The sequence below is a fragment of the Erigeron canadensis genome, chromosome 9 (genome assembly GCF_010389155.1).
Source record: "Erigeron canadensis isolate Cc75 chromosome 9, C_canadensis_v1, whole genome shotgun sequence".
NCBI classification, from domain to species: domain Eukaryota; kingdom Viridiplantae; phylum Streptophyta; class Magnoliopsida; order Asterales; family Asteraceae; genus Erigeron; species Erigeron canadensis.
In genome coordinates this window covers 27,569,767-27,593,133 of record NC_057769.1, presented here as the reverse complement: position 1 = coordinate 27,593,133, position 23,367 = coordinate 27,569,767, and the positions used below count along the sequence as shown (strand labels likewise).

General features: G+C 32.2%; 2 protein-coding genes across 2 annotated transcripts; one reads left to right on the top strand and one right to left on the bottom strand.

The window, feature by feature from the left end:
• The first annotated feature begins 3,104 nt into the window (after positions 1-3,104).
• LOC122583062 (mitogen-activated protein kinase homolog NTF4) lies at positions 3,105-10,046 on the top strand. The gene is made up of 6 exons (XM_043755504.1): positions 3,105-3,493; positions 3,592-3,721; positions 5,145-5,282; positions 8,539-8,871; positions 9,018-9,198; positions 9,635-10,046. The coding sequence occupies exons 1-6, from the start codon at positions 3,273-3,275 to the stop codon at positions 9,811-9,813; spliced, it is 1,182 nt and encodes a 393-aa protein (XP_043611439.1). The 5' UTR covers positions 3,105-3,272; the 3' UTR covers positions 9,814-10,046.
• An 877-nt stretch (positions 10,047-10,923) lies between these two features.
• On the bottom strand, positions 10,924-13,866 carry LOC122583063 (APO protein 4, mitochondrial). Its single transcript, XM_043755505.1, has 2 exons — positions 13,559-13,866; positions 10,924-11,941 (listed from the first exon to the last, which is right to left on the bottom strand). Exons 1-2 carry the CDS (start codon positions 13,804-13,806, stop codon positions 11,227-11,229), a joined length of 963 nt encoding a protein of 320 aa, XP_043611440.1. The 5' UTR covers positions 13,807-13,866; the 3' UTR covers positions 10,924-11,226.
• Between the last annotated feature and the right edge of the window lie 9,501 nt (positions 13,867-23,367).

Here is a 23,367-nt window from a genome sequence, read left to right as displayed (position 1 = left end):
TTTTGTTTCATCTAACGATTTACGGTTTGTGAGATAAAACATTTTGAATGATTTGGATAAATATTCTTATTTAATTGAAGAGAGAAAAGTGGGGAAATATGTACCCCAGAATTGTTCTCGCATTCTTTTTTATTTATGAGTTCTCAAAATAAATCGCCCCAACTAAATATTAATTATATATTTAGCTAGGCATTTAAGTTGATTTACTATTTAAGATTCATGCTGACATTTATCCCATTTAATAAGAAACAATGAATAAAACAAACAGATATAACCAGATGATTTGATAAACAAAATCTTTTGTCATCTTCTCCATTTACCATGTATAAAACAAGTAGCTTAAAGACAAACATGAAATTTTAGAATAAATGATGGAATGAGACAAGTAACGAATGCGATTGTTAGGATTTAGGATAGTAAAATTAATTATCCCGTTTAACATCTATAATTTACATTTTTTTAGTACTTTAAAAAAAATTAGTTTCATCTTACCTGAACTTCCTAAAATGCACATCACAAAGATCTTCTTTAACGACCCTATTAACCTTTTGTCAAATAAACCTCATACACACAACCTCATAATAAACTAAAAATTGAAAAGTATAGGAATATAACTTGGAGCGAATGGTGTAATTTCCCTTTCTTGTAAATACTTGTATATATTGGCCGCCGGCGATTTGCCAGGATGAATGTTAATAAAGGTTTACTTTTCAAAAAAATAAAAGTTATTTCCATACCATATTTTGTCAAGGAAATGAAATTTACACCAAACAATGTAAATTTAGTATGTGTCAAAATATATATTTTGGTGTGTTGTACAATCTGTTTTTTAAAAATTGGCATATTTGATCTAAGTAATAATTATAACTAAATACTTAAATAAATAAAGCTTTCTAAAATTCAAGTTATTTATGAAGAATAAATGTTGTACTCATTTTCATGTAACCTAATTAGAGTACCTTGTTTCAGTCTTAGAACTTTTATTCTTTCAACACTTTTAAGATATTCACTTAAAAAAATTGTACTAAATTTTATTAGATATCTTAACAATTCTGGCCTATTAAACGATTATAAGAAGCAAATTCTTTGACATAAATATAAAAATACCCTAAAAATTTGAAGTAATTTGCATACGCAATTAATTTATGAAAAAACATAATAGGCATGCCTTGAGGTTAAATTGTATTATGTACATATAGTTACGGTAGGATTGGGACGGTTACGATCATGTAACGATCCAGGTTGTAACATTTACCAAAAAACAAAAAAACATAGCACCGATCATGGTCCCGTATGGACCGGTATGATACCAGTATATTTGGTAATTTCCTTATTAGTCTTTACCATCATTATAGATCTTAGCATGTTTAGTAGTTTCCGTTTTGTAACCTTAGAGTTTTAAAGTAAAAAGTTATTGCACTCATACATTATCTGACACAAGTCATTCGTTTCTAGATTCAAGTATCTTCTACGCTTTTGGAACTGGATAGAGGCTGTGTTAGTGTCTTTGGTATTGTAATGGTAAAACATATGAGCTTCTAAAAAATAATAGTGATCATATTCGGTATATTTGGAACTTGAAGATGATACGGAGCTTGTTGAGAGAACTTTAAAAGGCATTACAAAATCGATCTAGTTATTCAAAAAGCAAGAAAGAAACAAGGTTTTAATTTTATAGAGCTTTTAGAGGAGTTTAGCGGTTTTGAAAGAATTAAAAATTAAGAAAATGATATTTCTACAAAATAATTTGATAATCTACAACAATATCTGCATTATGCAGTTGTACTATGTGCAATAAAATTTGTATCTTTGTTGTAGATAGCAAATTTATGTTGTAAAAATATCACTCCCCTAAAAATTATGACAATTATGGTCATGCCACATCTTTTCATGTCTTAGTCATGTTTTCTTGATCATTAAACCTCATAAAATTTTGGAATATGTTTTCATAAGAACACCTCGATCACATTTCAAGCTTTGTGAGACTTCACTTGTATGAAGTACAATGCAGGTTCGATTCATATTTTGTAGTTATCATTGTGTGAGAGTCTATTGATCCTTATGTGTTTTTTCATTTATATGAATACAAATGTGGAGTTTCAAAGGTTGCAATTCATAGATATATTGCAACATATTTGAACAAGCCTCATATTAATTAGGGGTTTGCTAAATACAACCCTTAGGACTGTGTTTAAGGGAATAAATTGTTTGTACATTTACCATAAAAATCAGGGGTAGACTTTTAATATGGAAGGTACAAATTTTTTTATACACGTTAAATACAACCCTATATTTAGCATTTCCCTATTAATAAATTGTTAGAGTACAGACATACTATTTGATATCCACAACAACAAAAATCCGAAAACGTAAATAATAAAAGTCCATACTCCACTTGGAGTATTCTGATCAAACATGCTTAATTTTTTTTGGAGTTTGTTAAATACAGCTCTTAGGGTTGTGCTTAAGATGCATAAATTGTTTGTACATTTACCATGAAAATCAGGAGTGGACTTTTAATATGGAAGATACAAATTTTTTTATGCACGTTAAATACAACCCTTAAGGCTGTATTTAGCATTTCCCATTTTATTTTGTTTTATCTCTCTCTGAATATAGAGTAAAATATCTATGTATACAAATCATCTTAAAAAGGAAAAGAAAATCTAAAATGAAACATAAGGATAGCCTTCGAAAGCTTCCAGCTAACGGTCAAACATCATCCATATAACTTGGCTAATAAGTAATTTTGTAACTCAAAAGCTTCCATCTTTGTTAAACGCTAAAGATAGTAGCGTTGAGAAAACTAGCTTTTTCATTGAATTTAAAAGCTTGAAACTCCTTTAAGCAATAGAGACTTTTTATTAACATAGAGCATTTTTCTAAAAGCTTAAAACTTGAAGTCCCTAAAAACTCCTAAAAGCTCCTTGTCAAACACCCGTAATGATAAATACAAACATGGAGTCATGGACCACTTGGTTAGGGGAAGTTAAATTTTAGGAGTTTGGCAAAAAGCAAAAAAAAAAAATAATAATAACAAAAAGAAAAGAAAAAACACACTCGAAGAAGCTGAAAACAGGAACAAAGAAATCTCTCTCTCTCTCTCTCTCTCTCTCTCTCTCTCCACTAAACTGTTTTCTCTTTTGATTTCTATTTCCATTCCATCATTTTTAGGGCTTGTAATATCATCGTCATATCTATATCTATCTATCTATCTATCTCTCTCTATAAATATTATATTATATTCCCTCATAAACAACAAATTATTTATTATGGATCCATCAACTCATCCATCCGACACCGAAATGTCCGACGCCACAGCCGCCGCACCTCCGCCGCCCTCGATGACCGGAATCGATAACAACATCCCGGCGACACTCAGCCACGGCGGCAGGTTCATTCAGTATAATATTTTTGGTAATATCTTTGAAGTTACTGCCAAGTATAAGCCTCCTATTATGCCTATCGGTAAAGGCGCTTACGGAATCGTCTGGTATATATATTTCTGTATCTATAGGTTGATTTTTTATTTTATCTTTTTTTATAAACTTTGAAAAAAATTTACAATTTTAATGATTTGTGTGGAATTAGTTCGGCGTTGAATTCGGAGACGAATGAGCATGTAGCGATTAAGAAGATTGCGAATGCTTTCGATAATAAAATCGATGCCAAGAGGACTTTACGAGAAATAAAGCTGCTTCGTCATATGGATCATGAAAATGTGAGTTTCTGAGTGAGTAGAGTGGCATTCATTATGTTATGTTTATTTTCCGTTGTGATTTTCGAATTGTGATTATTAGTTGTAGTTAAAATTTGGACCGTGAGCTTCAGTTAGTTACTCGAAGCTAAGTACGAATACCGAAAACCAATTATGTGACCCATATGTTAGTTTGCAGTTTAACTTTCTTTTAGTTGATGATGTAGAATATTTTAGTTGTGCTATGTTTGAAGCTGAATATATGTGGGTCAGTATCTTACTTTCTGCCGTCCAAGTTGGTTACTTTTACGGTTATTATTAGTTGGAAGGGTAGAAACTAGAAATGAGCACGTTCTTAACTTTGGTGATAAAATACTTTTTATGGTGATGTAAAAGCAAGATTGGTTCTTAAATCTTGATTACTGCTTGATTATATGAGCTGTAAAAGTTATGCAATTTATAGGTATTTTACGGTTATTATTAGTTGGAAGGGTAGAAACTAGAAATGAGTGTGTCCTCAACTTTGATGATAAGATACTTTTTATGGTGATGTACAAGCAAGAGTGGTTCTTGAATGTTGATTACTGCTTGATTATATGAGCTGTAAAAGTTATGCAATTTATCGGTATTGGTATTTATTTTTTCTTGACAATGATTAGAGGACTTTGTTAGCTGCCATATGATTAGCATACTTTATTGTCTGCACCTTTTTTTATTATTATAGTTAACTTCATGTACTTTCCTTATTTAAACACTTATCTGGTGAGTGTGGAGTTTCTGATTAGATGAGTGAAACAGGAAGTAGGGACTTCTTTAGATGTCCCGGTGAGGTATTGTGAAAACAATGGGCATCAGATAAATATGAAAACAAAGTAGACATATGATTTGCTGTTTGGATACATGATCGAATATGTTTGGTCCAATTTTTTAAGTTGGGGGATTTGAGTTTACTTGAACCTATGATGGGATTGAAATCCAGAGGGAGTTTAGTTATGTTTGGGACCTTAAGACTCGTTGAGAACACATATCGGTCTCTAAATTTAACTATGGAGATTGGCGTGGCGTTTATGGTAGATAATGACGTATAATGTCTAGCATAAATTTCTGCTTCCTTCCATTTTATTATGCTCTAAAGGACTTCTTGCCATTGGAGTTTTAGGTTGATCACGAAGCTTTGAGTGTTTGGGTGGATGGGTTTTTGACTGAACTTGTACTTAAATTCTTGCAATAGTCTTCTTATTCTTTATATCTTTTTTCTCGCTGATATACAATTATATGTACATTTTAATCTATACATACAATTATATTTTTCTATTATTCCATTACACCTACTTCTATTGTTTTTTGTTTGCCTACTTTTGTAAAATATTTTGAACAACTAAGCAGTTTTTAGTTCAAGTGTTGGTGTGAATATCTGTGACTGATTTCTATGTCTTCTTTCATGTAGGTTGTTGCAATTAGAGATATAATTCCACCTCCTGACAGGATGGCATTTAATGATGTCTACATTGCTTATGAGCTCATGGATACCGATCTTCATCAAATAATTCGTTCTAATCAATCATTGTCGGAAGAGCATTGCCAGGTATACTTTTTCTGATGTACTTCCTCTGTTGTTTTATCTTGATGTCTATTCTGTCTACAGATGCCCATGTTCTGAACTGTTTAGCATGCTTCCTGCAGACACGCATCTCTTCTGTTTTGATTAAACTGCTTATTGCACCTTGTTGAACCATACATTTATTTGCCCAATTCGTGTGTTTTTTCAGTTTAATCTTTATTTTTGATTCATAAATCTAGGTAAAACGTTGTTTGGGAATTTCATGCTTAATTGGTATTTCTGCTGTTTAGTAGTTGTGTATAGCGCTAGAGCTTATTCTGTTAGAACTTTCTTCTGGTTCTGTATTTTTTTAATCTGGCTTGGACCATTTATTGTGCTTTTGAACATCTTAACTTTTACTGATGCAATCCTTAAGTCTGTTACAGTCAAAGGGTGCTTGAAGTTATAATTGATGTTTTTTTGTAGGTTTCTAATAGTTACTCTTGAATCTTGATATATGTTTCCCTTGATATATGATGGCTGACACCCTAGGGATTTGGTTAGTCTCAATCACTTAATAGTTTAAACTGATGTTCTCTTAGGTGATTGCATTTGCATGTATGCTACCCCACAACTATGTTCTGAATAAATTCTTTAGAGATAATCAACGTGCTTTATGAAATTTGTTATCTCTCAATACTATTTACCATCCTTACAGCATATGAAGAGGGAACATGACATATATCCGTAAGTTTTAAGACCATATATGTTACAAATTTAAACAAAGGAACAAATAATTTCTTTTCATTTGTGATATTGATTCATTACAAGTTTCTGCGGTTTTTCTGTTAAGGTCACTTCAGGGATTGTGTTGCAATGATACATTACTAATTATATACTGGTAATTAGCATAACGCTAGTGTCATCAATAATCAATCTTGATATTCACATTAATAACAAGTTGCTGTCGTCTTTCCATTAAGGTTGCTCTAGGGATTGTGCTGCAATGCTTCGTTACCAATTACGAGTATATACCAGTAATTAGCATAACCCTAGTGCCACTAATAATCATTTTTGATATTTACATATAAGAGCAAAAGCATATGTGTTTTCGTTACAAAGACATGGTAGATCTGTCCTACAAGCTAAAAAGATAAGAGAAGGAATTCTCTTATCTTGTACTTTAACATTAACACTTAACATAAATCAAGCTTTGTGAAGAGAGAAGAGTGATATATTCCGCATTTTCTCATTCTTGCTGCATTATTTTAGTTGGATGTTATTTTTCCAGCTTCATGATAATTGCACAACATAGTGGTTTAGAGCTGTTTGAAAAAAAGCATAGGAAGTGCTTGGAGAAGATACTGAACAATGGCCCTTGGTAATGCTAGAATATAAATAGCAAGTTCTTTGGATATGTGAGTCTTTGAAGGTTGTTGATACCATTCTCTGTGATGTTATGCTTATTTAATATAGGAAGGTCATTTAAGACTAAATCTAAAACATCTGTTTTCTTCAATTGATGGAAGTCACTCTGTAGTTTCCTGACACGAGATTGGCATAGATATTGATGACTATGAGGTTCAGCTTCTGTATTCAATGCTCTAGCTCAAAAATTTGATGTTTTGCTATTAAGAATTCCTCTTTACTAACAAGTTGGCTTGAAGGATGGATAGAACAAAATAAGGATTTGAATGCTCTGGTAGTTCACATCCCCAGTTTTTGGATTGTACAATTCGATTGTAGAAGCAAACAATGTATTAAGCAAATTGCCAATCCAATTTTCAGTTGGTCTCCCTGTTTTACTTGTGGATGCTTGTTATCAATCTCAAGCTTCTTTCCATAAAGAGAATGATAAAAGTAGTGCCAGAGATATGGACAAATTACTATGACTCCCTGATAGAGTGATAGGGGAAAGACTATGGAGGATGCGAGAAACAAAACCAATAAAAGAATATATACACTCTAGATAGCATAGTTATATGACTATAGGAGATCCAGTTTTCTTGTACTTGAGATTTGTATGATTTTGCATTCTTTAAAGTACATTCTAACCTAATGATCCCGTAGTAGTAAAAATCAGGTCAAATAGACATCATCTTTTCTAGGATACAAGATGAATAGACATGTATCAGTTGTAAATTGACTACCTAGGTGTGTATCGTTGTCTGAGTTTAGGAGTTAAACTAATCACTAAACTGTAACCAAAAGAACAGCTTATGTTTTTTTTTTTTCCGGAAAAGGCAAACATTTGATCTCTGATCACAAAATCTAGGTGTGTGTGGCGACATAACATATGTGTGAAGAAGTGGAAAGGGGAGATGATGTAAGTCTTAAGGACCAATTGGTTGAAGATGATATAGAAGGAAGCTGTTGGTTTGAAATTTTACTGCACACACGAGAGACTTATATGCTAGCCGGGAATAACGGCCCCACTGGACTTCACCTGACCCATTCCCCGGTCTCTCGCAAGGCACACCATTATGATGTGGAGTGAGACAACGACATGCATATGAACTATGAAGTGCAATAATGTAGAGAACTTTGAAAGAAAATTGATTGCATAAAGCTTTTGACTGTATAGCTTACCCTTATACTTTAGCATTATATCAAACGTCAACCTTCATAACATTAGTAGCCCAAATTCTTCACCGTGTTTTATGTTATGGTTGAAGCCATGAGGTTTCATAATTGTTTACTAGAACTGCATGTTTGACTGAAGTCCCTTGTTAGAAACGAATCTGCCAAAAATGTGCCTTCTAAATAAGATCTGTCATAGACTGTCCCAAGCCTGCTTCATTCTCATTGGATAACTAAGATATTATATCATGGTTTTGGAATGATGCAAAAGTTTGCAAGAGGTTGATTGTCTACATTGTGTTGGAATTATGGAATCTGGAGAGTTTAGGTTAGGCTAAAGTAAAATGATGTGAAGAGTAACAGTTTCAACAGCATTGAGAGGGAAGTAAAAGGAGTGATCTTGATAACTAGACAAGAACTACTGAACTACCGATTAAGCATTTTCTTAATTAATTTTATACCAACCAGAGAGAGAGAAATCTTGTTGCACGATAATAAGGGGGTTGAACTGGTAAGAAGCACGATTAATAAGGTACACATAGGATACAGATCCAATCACTAACAAAGAATGCCCAACCATGTAACAATTTACACCTGTTAACACATTAGGAGCTCAACAATGTGAATAATTATGTCTATTGAATAGCTTGTGTTGACGTGCATACGCATAGTTGTCAATTAACGAGTTATTAGTCCATAACCATTCCTTTCTTTCTTGCAGTATTTTCTGTATCAGATCCTGCGTGGGCTAAAATATATACATTCTGCAAATGTGCTGCACAGGGATTTGAAGCCAAGCAATCTTCTTTTGAACGCCAATTGTGATCTGAAAATTTGTGATTTTGGATTAGCTCGTGTTACATCCGAAAATGATTTCATGACAGAGTATGTGGTTACAAGATGGTACCGTGCACCAGAGTTGCTGTTAAACTCATCTGATTATACTGCTGCAATTGACGTATGGTCCGTGGGTTGCATCTTCATGGAATTGATGGACCGCAAGCCCTTGTTTCCTGGTAGAGATCATGTACACCAGCTAAGATTGCTTATGGAGGTATATCTGATATGTGATTTTTTAGTTTTGTATACATGTAAAACAAAATGGGTGTTTCAACTTTGAGCTTTGGCCTTAACAAGGAAAGATTAATCAGTAGACAGTGGTAGTATTTATTAAACTTTAAAATTATTGTAACCCTGCAGCTAATCGGAACTCCATCAGAAGCTGAATTAGGGTTTTTGAATGAAAACGCCAAAAGATACATACGGCAATTGCAACATTATCAACGACAATCATTCAATGAAAAGTTTCCTCAAGTTCATCCTGCTGCTATTGATCTTATAGAAAAGATGTTGACGTTTGACCCCAGACAGAGAATTACAGGTGAGGGATTCACTTGGCTCCATTGACCATTGTTTGTTAGCATTCAAAGATTTTGATTTAGAATGGGCCATTTTTGTATCAGTGGATTGGGTTGACCTGAAACACTACCCCCAAAGTTATACTCCGTAACTGTTACATAAATAAATACTTTGACAGAGATCGTTTACACACACATTATTTAGGGAGTTTAAGTACTAAGGTTCCAGTTTGGGCTACTTTTGCACAAATGACTGTTTCTTCTAAACATAACCCTAATCCACTCATTCAGAAGTAAATGGGTCAAAGTTGCCATCTCTACTTCAAGAATTATTCTACTTAATTCTTCTTTTTTTTCTTGAACGGCACTTAAGAATTCTTTTCACATTATCTGAAGTTTCATTTATAAAATCCATCTATATCTATTATACAAACTAACTTGTTTACATGATGTTTTCAGTTGAAGATGCACTTGCACACCCATACCTAACATCACTGCACGACATCAGCGATGAGCCTGTGTGCATGACCCCTTTTAACTTCGACTTTGAGCATCATGCCCCTACTGAGGAGCAGATGAAGGAGATGATTTATAGGGAGGCTCTTGCTTTCAATCCCGAGTACCAGCAGCATCTGTGAGGAAGGAATACTATTCAGTGTTTGTTTGTTTGTTGTGTGGTTTTTTGTTTATTAGCGTGGTAATTGAAATTTGATGATTCTATGTGTTTGTTGTATATAAACATTCTCAGCTATAACCCGAAGTTGAATTGTTTGGTTAGGGCCTAACTTGGCAACCAATACAAATTAGATATTTGTGTCGTATGTTGTTCTATGATCATTTTTATTGAAACAGTTGACATTTCCTTTCCCCACTTCATTTCTAGCGTATGTTTTGCTTCAGCTTAAAATATCAGTGTGATTCATTCATAATATTGAAGCTAATGGTTTGTGTAGTCATGTATATCATCACGCATAATAACATTGTGATCACCGCCAGATTTTTCTCATATTCTGCTTAAATTTGAATAATTAGTATCAATTTTTACTCTATGGACTCTGATTATTACTTGTTCTTCAAGACCCCAAAAGTTGCTTATTCGATTTAATAAAACTTTACATAACTACCCGTTTTGTTACACCAGAGTATAGTTTAATAATAAGAATTGCATAATGCATAATTATTTCAAAACTTCAAGACATACCACTGGACCCAATGTTCCAACTTCCAACACATCAATATCCACAGCAACAGGTTTACACAAATTGAACTTTACTTTCACCATGATATAAGCCACACGAGCTCGTGTGCAAATGTTAAGACTCAAGACTATCCAAATGAGTTGTAAAGTGCCTTATGTGCAGCACACAACATCAAATTGTTTGCATCAAATTAGCCATGGTAAAATGGTAATTATATTCAAGCCGGGGCCTGATTGGTGTTAAGATGCCAAAATGCTCATAAAAGATTGTTATTGTTACTCGACGTCCTTCCAAAATCTGCTTCTAGTTATTATTCTTTCCAACAAACATAATGAATATCTATCTTATTGCTATGTCTAACAAGAATCGGAATCGTGGTTTCATACAGTATCTCAATCTAAAAAGCGAGGGACAAAATGTTAATGTCGAATAGCATAATCTTGAAGCCCTGTGCAACCTTTTTCTTACAAAAACAGCCAATCCATCACCAATTGGATTATCTAAACACCTGGCATCCATTGATCGCTATGCTTAAGCAGAAGGTTTGGAATGTACAAAGCCCGCCAGCATAACTATTCTCTATACTCGTGCTTCTGCTTCTATAAACATTTAACTTTTAAATTTGTGCATACTAATCTTTGGGAAGGTGCAATGCTCCATAAAACTAGTAGAAAACTGCAACTTAGAAAACGGGTCTTGTGTGCATACCATGAACTCAATGCTTCAATGAAGTTTACTCTAAGAAGTAATAGCACAAGCATGTTGTGACCCAATCCTGAAGCAACATCAATTAGCCACCAAATAACACCCAGAGCATGGAAAGAACGCTAAACTAGACCCCACAAATCAAGCTCAAGGCCTGAATGGAAGATCCGCCGGTAACCCCTGCAGTTTCATCATGCAATGGTACTTAGGTGGTGCTATAGCACCAGCCTTCGTGCACAAATCAATCACTGCAGGTGCATGTCCATAAAAAGACCGCCACTTGTCATCAAGAACCTTAGGATCTTGAGGCCTTCGGAACCACACAACCTTTGGAGGTATCAAATCATCAACTTGAGCTTTCTTCCAAAGATGGGCCCCACGCCAGCTCTCATACTTAAAAACGCCACATAAACGAGCTTTATGCCCTGATGGCCCAACATGAACCTCTGAACAATATTTACAAACTTTAGCTGAATAAACCATTAATAACTTCTGGACACCCGATCTAACCCCCTCCCATGACTTCAAAGTTCTGGCAGCTACAAATCTCAGATTATCAGGCGACAAAGATTCCGCAACTGGATATTCCAACTTGTCTGTCGATATATCTTTTTCATCAAGAGTTGCACCTGCTTGTAAACAGAGTTCTACAACTGCAGGCACACGGTTGTAATCAAATCGCTGATCGTGTTTTATTACCTCCTGAAACATGTTTTTTAAATGAAATGTATCCACTGGGACAATTATATCATTTATTCCCCCTACGACCCATTCATGAAGCTTATTCTTGGCATGTCGTTTGTAACCATGACAAGTCTTAATTGCATGACCCTTTTCCCCTATATATACTTCTGGACAGAATCTGCACACGAAAATATTACATGTCATGTAAATAGTGTCCATTCACAAATTGGATTGACAATGAAAGTCAGAGGAATAAACACCATGTTGTAAGATTTCAGCATAAATTTAACACATGTAGTCAATTTTGGTGGTATACCAGTGGTATACCGGTGGTATTTCGGTTTTCGGTCCTCCACTGGTATACCAGTAAAGATTTTTGTCTAAAATTTCGGTACCGAGATTTTCGGTGAAATTTACCGAAATCTCACCGAAATCGGTCAAATTTCGGTGGTATTTCGGTGGTATACCAGTTTTTCAGATTTTTTTTTATTTTTTATTAAATTATTTTTGTCTAAACTGACAAACAACATAAAAAACACTAAATTTTTCAAGCATTAACACTAATCTATCAAAAATTGACACTTTTAAGCTTGACTTTGATATTTAGATTGAGTATTAACTTAATATAATTGCTATTTGTGTGTATAATTGCAATCTTTTTGGTATATATATAATTATATATAATATTTTTCATAATATTATGATTACCGAAATACCACTGAAATAATCGATATTTCAAATACCAGTCCTTGACCGAAACACCGAAATTTTGGTCCTTAACTACTATTTTCATGATACTTGAAAAAATAAGTCAAATTTCAGAGAGGCTTGGCATTACAACATGCAAGTGTAATAAGCTGTAACAAAAACGGGCTGCAGAAGAAGTACTTTGGATGTGCTTTCTGTTGTTTGGAGTTGTAATAACTAAATAACTGGTTTGGTTTAACACAAAAAATAAAAAAATGAAAAAAACCCTAGAAAACTGGTAGCTTCGTGTTCGGCAGATTTTGATATGATAATTAAACAGTCCATTTGTCCCAAAATGACAGTCCACAAGACAAAAACACTAAGTTGAAGAAAAGTGAAATTATTGTCGCTTACTTTTTAATACACGATGGTTATACCATTATCATATATTTAATGCTTCTTTGATATTTTTGATACTAATTTCAAATGGGTGTAACATCCAAAACCTGATCATTTATACGTTACACCAAGGGTTAAGTGTTTGAAAATATATACAGCTATAGCCCGAACTCTTTAGTACATCCCAACTTTGAATCAATCCAATGTAGTGCACCTTGGGGTATTTTTGACGACACGACAACTTATATGGACGTCATGTCAACAGAAATACCATCCGACACATCAATCATACAATAGGAATATCTGAAAGTTGATTACACACAATACAAAGTTCCACGTTGACTACGTACATTCCAAACATCGTGAGTTAGATGCATATCGGGACTAAAGGTGAACACATTCTCAAACACTTATTTGTGAACCTATCATATAACTAGCCAGTAATTGTTTTGGGGCATTCTAAGAAACTAAAAAAGCGAATTATACTAATTACCCGACCCCTAAAAATCGAATCTTTTGCACATGGAAAACAAATTAACAAGGCACTAACATTTCCCAAAACACTCCTAAACTTACAAAACTAAGTCCAATATATAAATACGAAACAAAATTACCAAAAAAAAAAACAAGAAAACCATTTGGTGATTGATATATATACATATATAATATACATATATATATATATAGAGAGAGAGAGAGAGGGAATTACTTGCATGACCAAATGGGAATAACTTGAAGAAGGGTGGAAACATCTTGTAACAAACGTGTTCTAAGTTTTAAAACATCATAAGCAACAGGAACCATGGCTTTAATCGGGTAATCTTTGGCCCTGTTTTCGATCCGTTTAAGAATCATGGGTCTTAATTTTCTTAAATCTATTTTTGGTGGGTTTGATTTATAGTGTCTGATTATCATGTTGTGGTTGTATAATAATAACAGTCTTGTAAGGTTCTTCATAAATCTTGAATCAAGAATGAATGATTGAACTCACTTTGCAAAATGCAATGAGGGTTTTTTATTTTTATTTCTATTTTTTTATTGAAGAAAAGTTTGTTGAGATCAACATTCAGCAGAAGAAAGCAAAAGAAACGAGGGAAGAGAGATGGGCTTACTGTCATGGGCTTTGCCATTTGGACTTCAGATCTTCATACCTCAAATTTTTTTGACATTTGGGCTTTAACCTAGGCCATCATCAATTCATCACATGGCCCATGGTCATGTCTAAATCTTTTTGAATACGCACTACTAAATGTGTTTTATACTCTACGAGAGTAAGTACCCGCATGTTGTAGCGGTGAGATGGTAAGATTGATAGGTCATAGAGTGTAATAGCCAAATGTCTTAACTGTACGGGTTCTACCCTCGGATTTAAAAATACGTCGAAAGTATATAGAATGACATCTCTTATGAAAAAACATGAAATTTTAAGAACACCCATATAATTTTTATAATTTATCGATATATGATTTTTGAGATAAAAGATTTTGAATGAATTGGAGGAATAAATGATTTATGGAGGAGAGAGAAAAAAAATAATTGGTTGAGATTTGATGAGAGAGAAAGAGTAATATAGTTATTTTAAGTAAATATAAAATTGATAGGAGGATATTTTGAAAACATAAATGTTAAAACTTAAAAATTAGACATAGCATTTTTGCTTTATAATATAGTATAGATAGTGTTGGATTGTAAAGCATGTTTGGTTATATTATCAAAAACTAGCAGTGTACAAATCACTACTTTTTTTTAATGTGATTTAGTTGTCAATGCTATTAATATGGTAATAAAAACTGTTAATGAGTTTGGCTTTGTTTTTCTAAAAATCATGTGTTTAAATATGAATATTGACATTTAGTTATTGATTTGAAGATAACTAGCTACTAGGCTACTAGCTAGTTAATAATAACTGACACATTTGTGGTTAAAATATAGCATTCCATACATTCCAAGTCGATATTTTACATGGAGTCATAAACTCATAAATATTACCACACATTAAACAAAAGCATAAAAAGTAAAAAGGTGTAGGTAGTGGGCTGTGAGGATCGCACCCAATCAAGAATTGTTTGATTTGTAATGACCATTCTTGTCATTGTTATATATAGTGATTTATTTATATCATACATCACGTGAGTCTGGGGCTTAGTCATAGGACGAAGTAGACTAGTAGGTTGAGGTCCGATATTTTAAAGGGCCCAATTTTTTATTTTTTATGTATATATAATATGTTGTTAACTAAGCTCGTTACAAATTTTATCAATTATCCAAAAATTAAACAATAGTACTTAACAAAAAAAAACCACGTACCAATTTGCTATAACATTTATCATCGTTTTTATATCTTACTTTATATAATTATAAGGGTAATAATTGTTGAACTATCATCTGGACCCTTTTTTTTCGGTCGAGGTCAATAAATCCACAAAGATGGCACTGACGTGAGTATACAAACTTTTTAACAATGGCCCCCATTGCCAGGTTACATGAAACATTAGATTCTTTATGTTTACTACATTATAAAAATTATACCATGTTAGGCAAAAAGTTGGAAAGAAAAGAGTTTGAAAATGACTAATTTGCCCATAATGAACCCTTATTTATTAGTTATAAAAAATTACTTAATTGTCCTTAATGAACTAATTTTACACCTTAAACTTTCATCATCTAAAAGATTTTCACTACCACCTTTACATTAATTACATTTGCATCAATCTACACCATTTAACACACCCACCACCGTCACAGCCACCATCAGACCACCGTCGCTGCCACCGCCGCCGCATTCATGGACGAAGACAGTATGGGGAAAGTGGGGTCAACTGTCCCCACTTTAATTTTAGTACAGTGTAATTTTTTAAAATTTAAATGGTATATTTGTAACTTTTTCTAACAGTTTGAAAAAATAAGTAGGAAATAAGTACAAATGTCACATTCGTTGTCATAAGCTTATTGTTTAGAAGTCATTGGTAATCGAAATATTAAATTTGACATAGATCTCTCCATTGGAAGAATAAAAAACTTGAGCTATTTTGATTTTTAATAGAAATAATGAAAAAAGTTTAAAGAAATAAGTATTTCTGTTTGGGTATGTAAATGTATAGTATAACTGTTTGTGAAAAAATTTTCTTTCTAATTATTATATATGTTTATCTCAAACTATCTATAATAATTATAATAGTTATGTATGAAAGATATATACACAAACTAAATATTTTCTAAAAGTATATTTTTTGGATTTCATGCATCGTGATTGAATACGTTTTCATTTAATAAAACCTTATCCGACATGTGTGGTCTTTAATCTTTATTCATTAAAAGAAAGAACTGATATATTTAAATATGAGTGTTACCTCTGGTGTGAAGAATAAAATTCTTTTGAGGGTCCATTTTCTAGTATCGAGCCAAGGCCCTTTTTTTTATATTATTGGATACGACTCTTGTAAGTATGACAAACAACATTTAAAACTATCCTTTGCTAAAAAAATTTTGGCTCCGTCTCTGGCCGTATTGTATGGGTATTGTGCTGGTAAGTATGTATGAGTATATATAAAATAAAAAAAAAAGGTACTACTGCTATGAAACGAATTGACTTCAAATCATTTTCTAAGTAACCTGGCCATTATTTTGTTCTCTCGTAATTTATTGATGAGAAACATGCAAAATAAAATCGTGAGAAATTCAAATATCAATCCCATATTCATTTTAATCATTAACTCATTATTATATTATGTGGTGTACCTTTTTCATGTTAGTCATAAAACGGATCTTAATAATGAATCAATTATCTATGTTTTGTTCGTATATGCTTTTTTTATACTATTGACCCATTGTTACTACGTAAATAATGAGCAGGAAAATAATTTTTGACATATTTTTGTGTGGGTAAAAACCAATTAAGTAAAGTTACAACAAAATATGTGAAAACCAAAAGTTGTACTAATTTTCTAAAAAATAAAAAAAATGTACTAATTTAAAAGACAGTAGAGCATTATTTGGAAAAAGATGACAAAGAGTTGAATATCCCGTGCTGTTACTATTCACTGTCTCATGTCAGATTCTTTCTTCAATTATTTACTTTTTGGTTCATCTCCATACTGTAAAATCTAGTAGTATCTACTCGTATTATTTGTTTGAAAATAAGTTGCCACTACTAAAAAGAATATATACATACTCGTATTCTATACTTTTTCTGTTTTTCATAATATATAAAAAATTGGTCCATTTCATTTGTCATATTGTAATATATATATATAAATATATATATATAATATCATTAATGGTGCAAGTTATGAATAGTAGTCTTTTGTCTTTATCTGATCTTTTAATATAAATACTTTGAAACAACAAATACATAACCAAATTGTGAGATGGCTTAGTGGTTGAGGCTTTAGTCTTTGGGAGAGAGGTGTAACATCCTAGTATTTTAAGGTAATAGAAAAATCTTTACTTTAATATTTTTTTTGAGTGGTCTTTAACCCACCCTTTTGTCTCGTTTAAAATCTATTTTGATTCATTATTCGCAAGTTATGAACAGTAGCCTTTTGTCTTTATCTCATCTTTTAATATAAATACTTGAAACAGCAAATACATAACTAAATTGTGAGATGGCTTAGTGGTTGAGGCTTTAGTCTTTGGGAGAGAGGTGTAACATCCTAGTATATTAAGGTAATAGAAAATTAATTTTTTTTGTAGTTTTGACATTTAATTAATTTTCTAGTGTTTTGTTTTGAGTTAAGGGGTTAATTTAGTTGAAACTTTAGTGGCTAGCAGGTATTTTACCACAAAAATGGAGATAAGACGTGGCTAGCAGGGAGAAGAGCCAGCCACTTAGTTTTGTGACTCATGTTCTTCCACGCACTCTAATTCAACCACTTCTCATTATCTCATCTCAAATCCTTCAAAATTCATGCAATTGAAGCTTCAAAACTCAAAGTAAAGAATTGTAATTCTGAAACAATAACAATAATCATCTCCAATTGAATTAGAAATTTAAATGTGGGGCTTTTTTGAAGTGGTGGTGACCGAAATTTTTAAGGAAGAAAAGGGGGAAGATTTTCAATTTGAAAACCCTAATTCTTTGTCTCTCATTCTTGAGGTATTGATTTTCATAACCCTAGTTTTATTTGTTATTAAAATTTAGGGTTCTTAGCCTTAGAATTGAGGGTTTTTGCTATTGGAGATTTTCAAGTAAAACCCTAACTAAATTTGAATGATAAATGGATAATTGATTGAAAGAATTGTTGCTAATGAAAATCCCCCTTGGTAAGAATCTCATGGTGTTTGGCTAGTGATTATGAAATAAAGCTTTATTTTGAGAATTTAAAGTTTGTTGGAAAAGTGTTTAGTAGCCAAACACCATAATCTTAGAGTTGTTGAATGCAAGTAGATGTTTGTAAGTAGTTGAGTCATGAAACTCATAGATGATATGTGATTATTCTTGTATAGGTGTTGAAGAATAAATTGTTGAACTTGTAGCCTTATTGTGTCAAGTAGCCAAGTTTGAGTATGCATATAATCATGTTCTTGTTATTAGAGGTCATAGGTGGGTAAATTCATATGACCCATTTGTTGAATTATTTTGAGAACTAGTAGGTGGGTAAATTCCTACTAGTCATATTGTATGCAAGAGCTAGTAAGTGGGTAAATTCCTACTAGCCAAATTGTCCATGGCCATGTTGAAAATTGAATGTATGTTGTTTGATTTGTATGAAAAGGCTAGCTTGCTAGGCTTATATGGTGCTTGATGCACAAAGTGGAAATGAAATGATTATGATTATATGTGTATGCATTTACTAAGCGTAGCTCACGTTTTAGTTGTTTAACTCTTTTTATAGGAGTTGGTAGTAACAAGGGTAAAGAAGCGATCGAGTGAAGTTAGAATTGGAAGCTCTTGCCATTTGGAAGGTTGGCATTATGGATAATTTGGGTAGATGATCCCTTTGGTACATAATGGCTCTTGATACAAATCCCTTTTGGTTAACTCATTTTGGAAATTCTAGAAAACTGTACTTAAATGGGTAATGCAAGTCTTGAAAGATTTGATGAATTTTCCAAGTTGGGCATCCGACCCACTTGTTGAACAATGTGTTTGTAAAGTTTGTATATATGTCAAGTCTTTTGAAATGGTGTTTTATATGTCATGAACAAGTTTGGCTTAGTCCATGAAAGGTTTTGAAGGAAAATGACATTTTTGGTTGAAGCCATTTTTTGTTTTGGTGCATGAAAGTTGATTTTAAATGAAAGGGTTTTCTGCAGGTCGTCCCACTGCGCCGCAGTGGGAGTCATTCCCTGCTCACTGCGCCGCAGTGGGCATTTGAACATTTTATGCTGAGGTTTTTCACTGCGCCGGAGTGGAAGTGTTTTACCTCACTGCGCCGCAGTAGGTACTGACAAAAAAATAAATAAATAAATTTAAAAAATATAATTTAATCGATTTCTATTAAAAGGTTTGGGTTCTTACAAGAGGGCTCAGGTTTGAGCCTCCCCACCCCCAATAATTTTTTTTAGGTTTAAATGTATTATATTAAGATTTGCAATTTGTCCCCTCTACTTTTAATTATCCCTTTTTTTTGCCCTTTTTGTTTTCCTTTTGATTTTTTCTACCTCTAAATTTATATAGTATATGTTTTTTTTAACAATTTTTAATGCGAGTACTATATATCTTATTCAAATGTTATATATTTTGGTTTTTATCCTTTTTTTTTAATAGATATTCCTTTGTATTTTTCTATACGTTTGTTTTTTAAATCTTTTTTACATGTAACATTTGATCCTTTTATAACTTTTTCATTTCGTTTGTGTATTCCCTTTTGTTTTCTTTTGTGTTTTTTTTTATTATACTTTTTGGTTTTCTTTTTTGGTTTCAGTATATATACTTTTTATATATTTTTTTTCTTTATTATTTGGTTTTGAAAAACTATTTTAATTACTTTTATATTTTGAATTTTTGGTTTGAACCGGAAGTTGTAGAATATTATAAAAATGGTAATATGCAATTAAATACACACTTAGACAATGAACCAATTTTCTTAAACGCTAAAGACATGTATCTAAATAACACAAACACTTCAAACGCTATTGCCACCCGTTGCTAATGCCACCCAACAGGTGGCAACCGAACTTACTAGTAAGTTTGTAAAATTGTATTTGTAGATGATAGCATTTCTTGTATACATAGAAGTTTCAATTGTTTTGGAGTTCTAAAACCAATTTATAAAATGGTTTCTCTCGTCAATTCGAAGTCTTACTAATTCTTGGCCATACTAAAACTTAAATTAACTACGTTTTGGCTTAGTTTATACCATGTCTCAAAAGGAAAATAAGTAAACCTCAAAAATAGACTCATATTTGCCTTAGAAAATGAAAATCTATATATACATATACACACGAAAATAACAAATTGAGAATACATCAAATGGTACTCACAAGTCACAACCATCAAAACACGTTGGTCTTTTAGAAGGACTTTTTTGAGATAAGAAAGTCTCGGATTTAAAGTTTCAAACTCTTGACTCCAACGTGTCCCCTATGTTAGGAAAGTTATTCGAAGTTATTTTTTACAGAATGGACAATGACCGGTGTGTTAAAAAGAAACTTGAGGTCAAATGTATCCCTGTCAATCTACATTTGATTAAGAATTTACGCATAAAAAATCAGAAGGCATAAAACCATAGTTTTGGTAGTGTTACACTTGACCCATTATAACTATATAAGGGGTGACATATCTTTAACCTTCGTCTTTTTATGGGTTAGTCGTTTAGATTTAAGCCTTACGGTCAACATATAAAGTCAAATGTTTCAACTATCAAAGGTTAATCTTCAAATTTTTAATAACATACAATTGTTCACAAATACGAAAAAACCTAGAGATCAAAGTGACGGCTTTATCAATATAGTTTTAGATATGTGCATTTTACTTTGATTTTGACTCACAACGATGTATTTTTCATCAATTTCTCATTTCCAACAACATTTTTTTACTGTTTATACTACTTTATACACTACATAGGATACGTGCAACCTTACTTTATAAAAAGCTTACAAAGGTTACCCACTACTACTAGTCTACTAATCTATGTTCAAGTCATATATTGATTAGAATACAAGTGTCTTTTCAAAGTGACTTTTAATCACATCGTTTGTGTACACAAAAAAGGGTCAAGTTCTATCCGGATTCTGGTCTAAAAACATCTTCAGAACCAAGTCTTTTCGAAAAACGTTGTTCACTTGTTCTTAAAATCTTACATATCAAACGATTCTTCAGATATTATACTTGACTTTATGTTTGATCAAATAACTTTAAATCTTTAATATTTAGAAATAAATAAAGTCATTGGTAGTTAGCTAATTTATGACCTATGTAATGGTAAGAATTCCATCTTAAAATTTTTGGATGGAAATTTTTTTTTTTTAACTGCATATTATTCTTTACTTAAATTACATGAATACTTAAAATGAAACTCAAGGTTTATGTAAAAACCCTTATTTATCCACCCCAATAAATATGGTAAATGAGACTCAAACTTAGATGAGTCTTACCAAAATCAAAATCAAAGACCTTATCAGTAGGCAACTAATCTTATTGCCAATTTGGATGCAAACTATGCCAGGATTATTAAATTTACGATTGATGATGACTAGTCATAATTTACGGCCAATATATATTTCTTTTCTATCTTAACTTTAGTTTAAGCCCTTAATTTAACAGCCTTACAAATTGTATATACATTGAATATGAATATGTATTTGTATAGTAGAGGGTTCAAAACAGTATAATTTAGAATTTTACTTAGTTTTACAATCAGAATATAACCCTTTAGATGAAATAAAAAATACAATACTTAATTTGGACAACATTCGGATTCCAATGACAGATACAGATACAATAGCCAGTTAGCCACCGATTCATAATTACACAAATGATACAGGTGAGGTGGTGTTTTCATTCATTAAAAAAAAACCCAGCTACCCCAATCCCAACAAGTGACAAAATCCCCTTCCCTTCTTTCAAGCAGATATTATGCTCCTTTTGATCATTCCATCTAATTTAATTTAAGGATAAATATCTTGAAATATGATAAATTTTGAATAAATGTTTATTGTGTATTCATTGTATGTAATTATCTTTTAATTATGTTTATTGTATATAGAAAAATGTACTTGATTAATAAAAAACTAACAAATGACAATTATACATGGTTGTCATGTATGCTTTTTTACATACAATAAACATAATTTAAAAATGATTACTTACAACAAACAAAACTTTAGTTATTTCACACTATATATTTCAGAATATTTATACATGGTTGTCGTGCAAAGTTTATTATATTTCAGAATATTTATCGCTTTAATTAATTATTTAAGTCTTACTACTGTAGTGTTCAAGATATCATAAACTCATAATCATTTTTATCTATCAATAACAATTTTTAAATTATATAATTATATTATATTTTAGATACAGATATGATTATAGATGGATAAAAAAAATTGGTAAATTTCTCATTATTCTAACCATTGTTAGAGTATAGGGCATTTTGTATTTGATGTGTTGCACGTTAGTGCATGTACTTTGTAACCAAAATCAAACTACATATAGCCGATCGATCTTTATTTGTATCCTCTTAGGACCAAAATCAAGCTAGCGTTTTTCAACTTTGTTAATAATGGTAACATATGTCCATATGTAAATTGAGAATCATCATGGTTATAAATTAACTTAGTTATATACAATCTACTAGTGTAATGCGGCGGTGAATTGGCGGCCTTAGTGGTAACGGTGACGGTTGGAGACGGCGGTAGCAACGATAGCCGTGTGATTATTAATAAAAAGTATATGATGAGACTCTTTTAAAGCAACAAAACGATATATGGAAATGGATAGGAAGCAAAGACATCGAGTTCTCTGTCAAAAGAGTTAAAGAGTTTCTTAGAAGTGAGACGGGTCAAGGTAATAGTTATTGGCATTGAAAGTGAGACGGGTCAAGGTAGAGTTAAATAGTTTATTTTCAAATGGTCTTTAAGTGAAAAAGTGCAGCGTCTTCATGTGAAGAGTCTCTATGGATAAGGTACCGACATTATTGGCATTGAAAGCTATAATTTGCTACTTTGAAAGCCTGGTTTGTGGTTTGTGTCACGAAGAGGATGAATCCATCCAACTTATTTTATGTTCATGTGAGGTGGTTGTGGATGTGTGATATAGAATTAGTGTTTGGTGTAAAGTCAACCCCATTTTTATTTTCTTGGTTAAAGACTTATTCGACCGTTATAAACATATGGGGATAGGAAAGAAAACAAGAAAGGTGTTTAAAGGCTACGAGTGATTTTCGTTACTTGTTGGTGTATATGAAAGATGAGAAACGAGAAGAAATTCAAAGGCAATTATATCATTGTTGAAAAGATTATACACGAGACTAAAACCATGAGTTATTTATGATTCAATAAACGGTATCGTCTTTGCTGACTTAATTAGTAAAATTGGACTTCTTTTAATGTAAATTTGTAAGTAGTTGCTGT

What these genes read in the sequence shown, in the direction of transcription:
- LOC122583062 (XM_043755504.1), top strand. Translation starts at nt 3,273, where the DNA reads ATGGATCCATCAACTCATCCATCCGACACCGAAATGTCCGACGCCACA. An exon ending in TGTCGGAAGAGCATTGCCAG is followed by an intron (nt 5,283 to 8,538) that starts GTATACTTTTTC and finishes TCTTTCTTGCAG; the next exon opens with TATTTTCTGTATCAGATCCT. An exon ending in CCCCAGACAGAGAATTACAG is followed by an intron (nt 9,199 to 9,634) that starts GTGAGGGATTCA and finishes TGATGTTTTCAG; the next exon opens with TTGAAGATGCACTTGCACAC.
- LOC122583063 (XM_043755505.1), bottom strand. Translation starts at nt 13,806, where the DNA reads ATGAAGAACCTTACAAGACTGTTATTATTATACAACCACAACATGATA. An exon ending in ATTCCCATTTGGTCATGCAA is followed by an intron (nt 11,942 to 13,558) that starts GTAATTCCCTCT and finishes TTTCGTGTGCAG; the next exon opens with ATTCTGTCCAGAAGTATATA.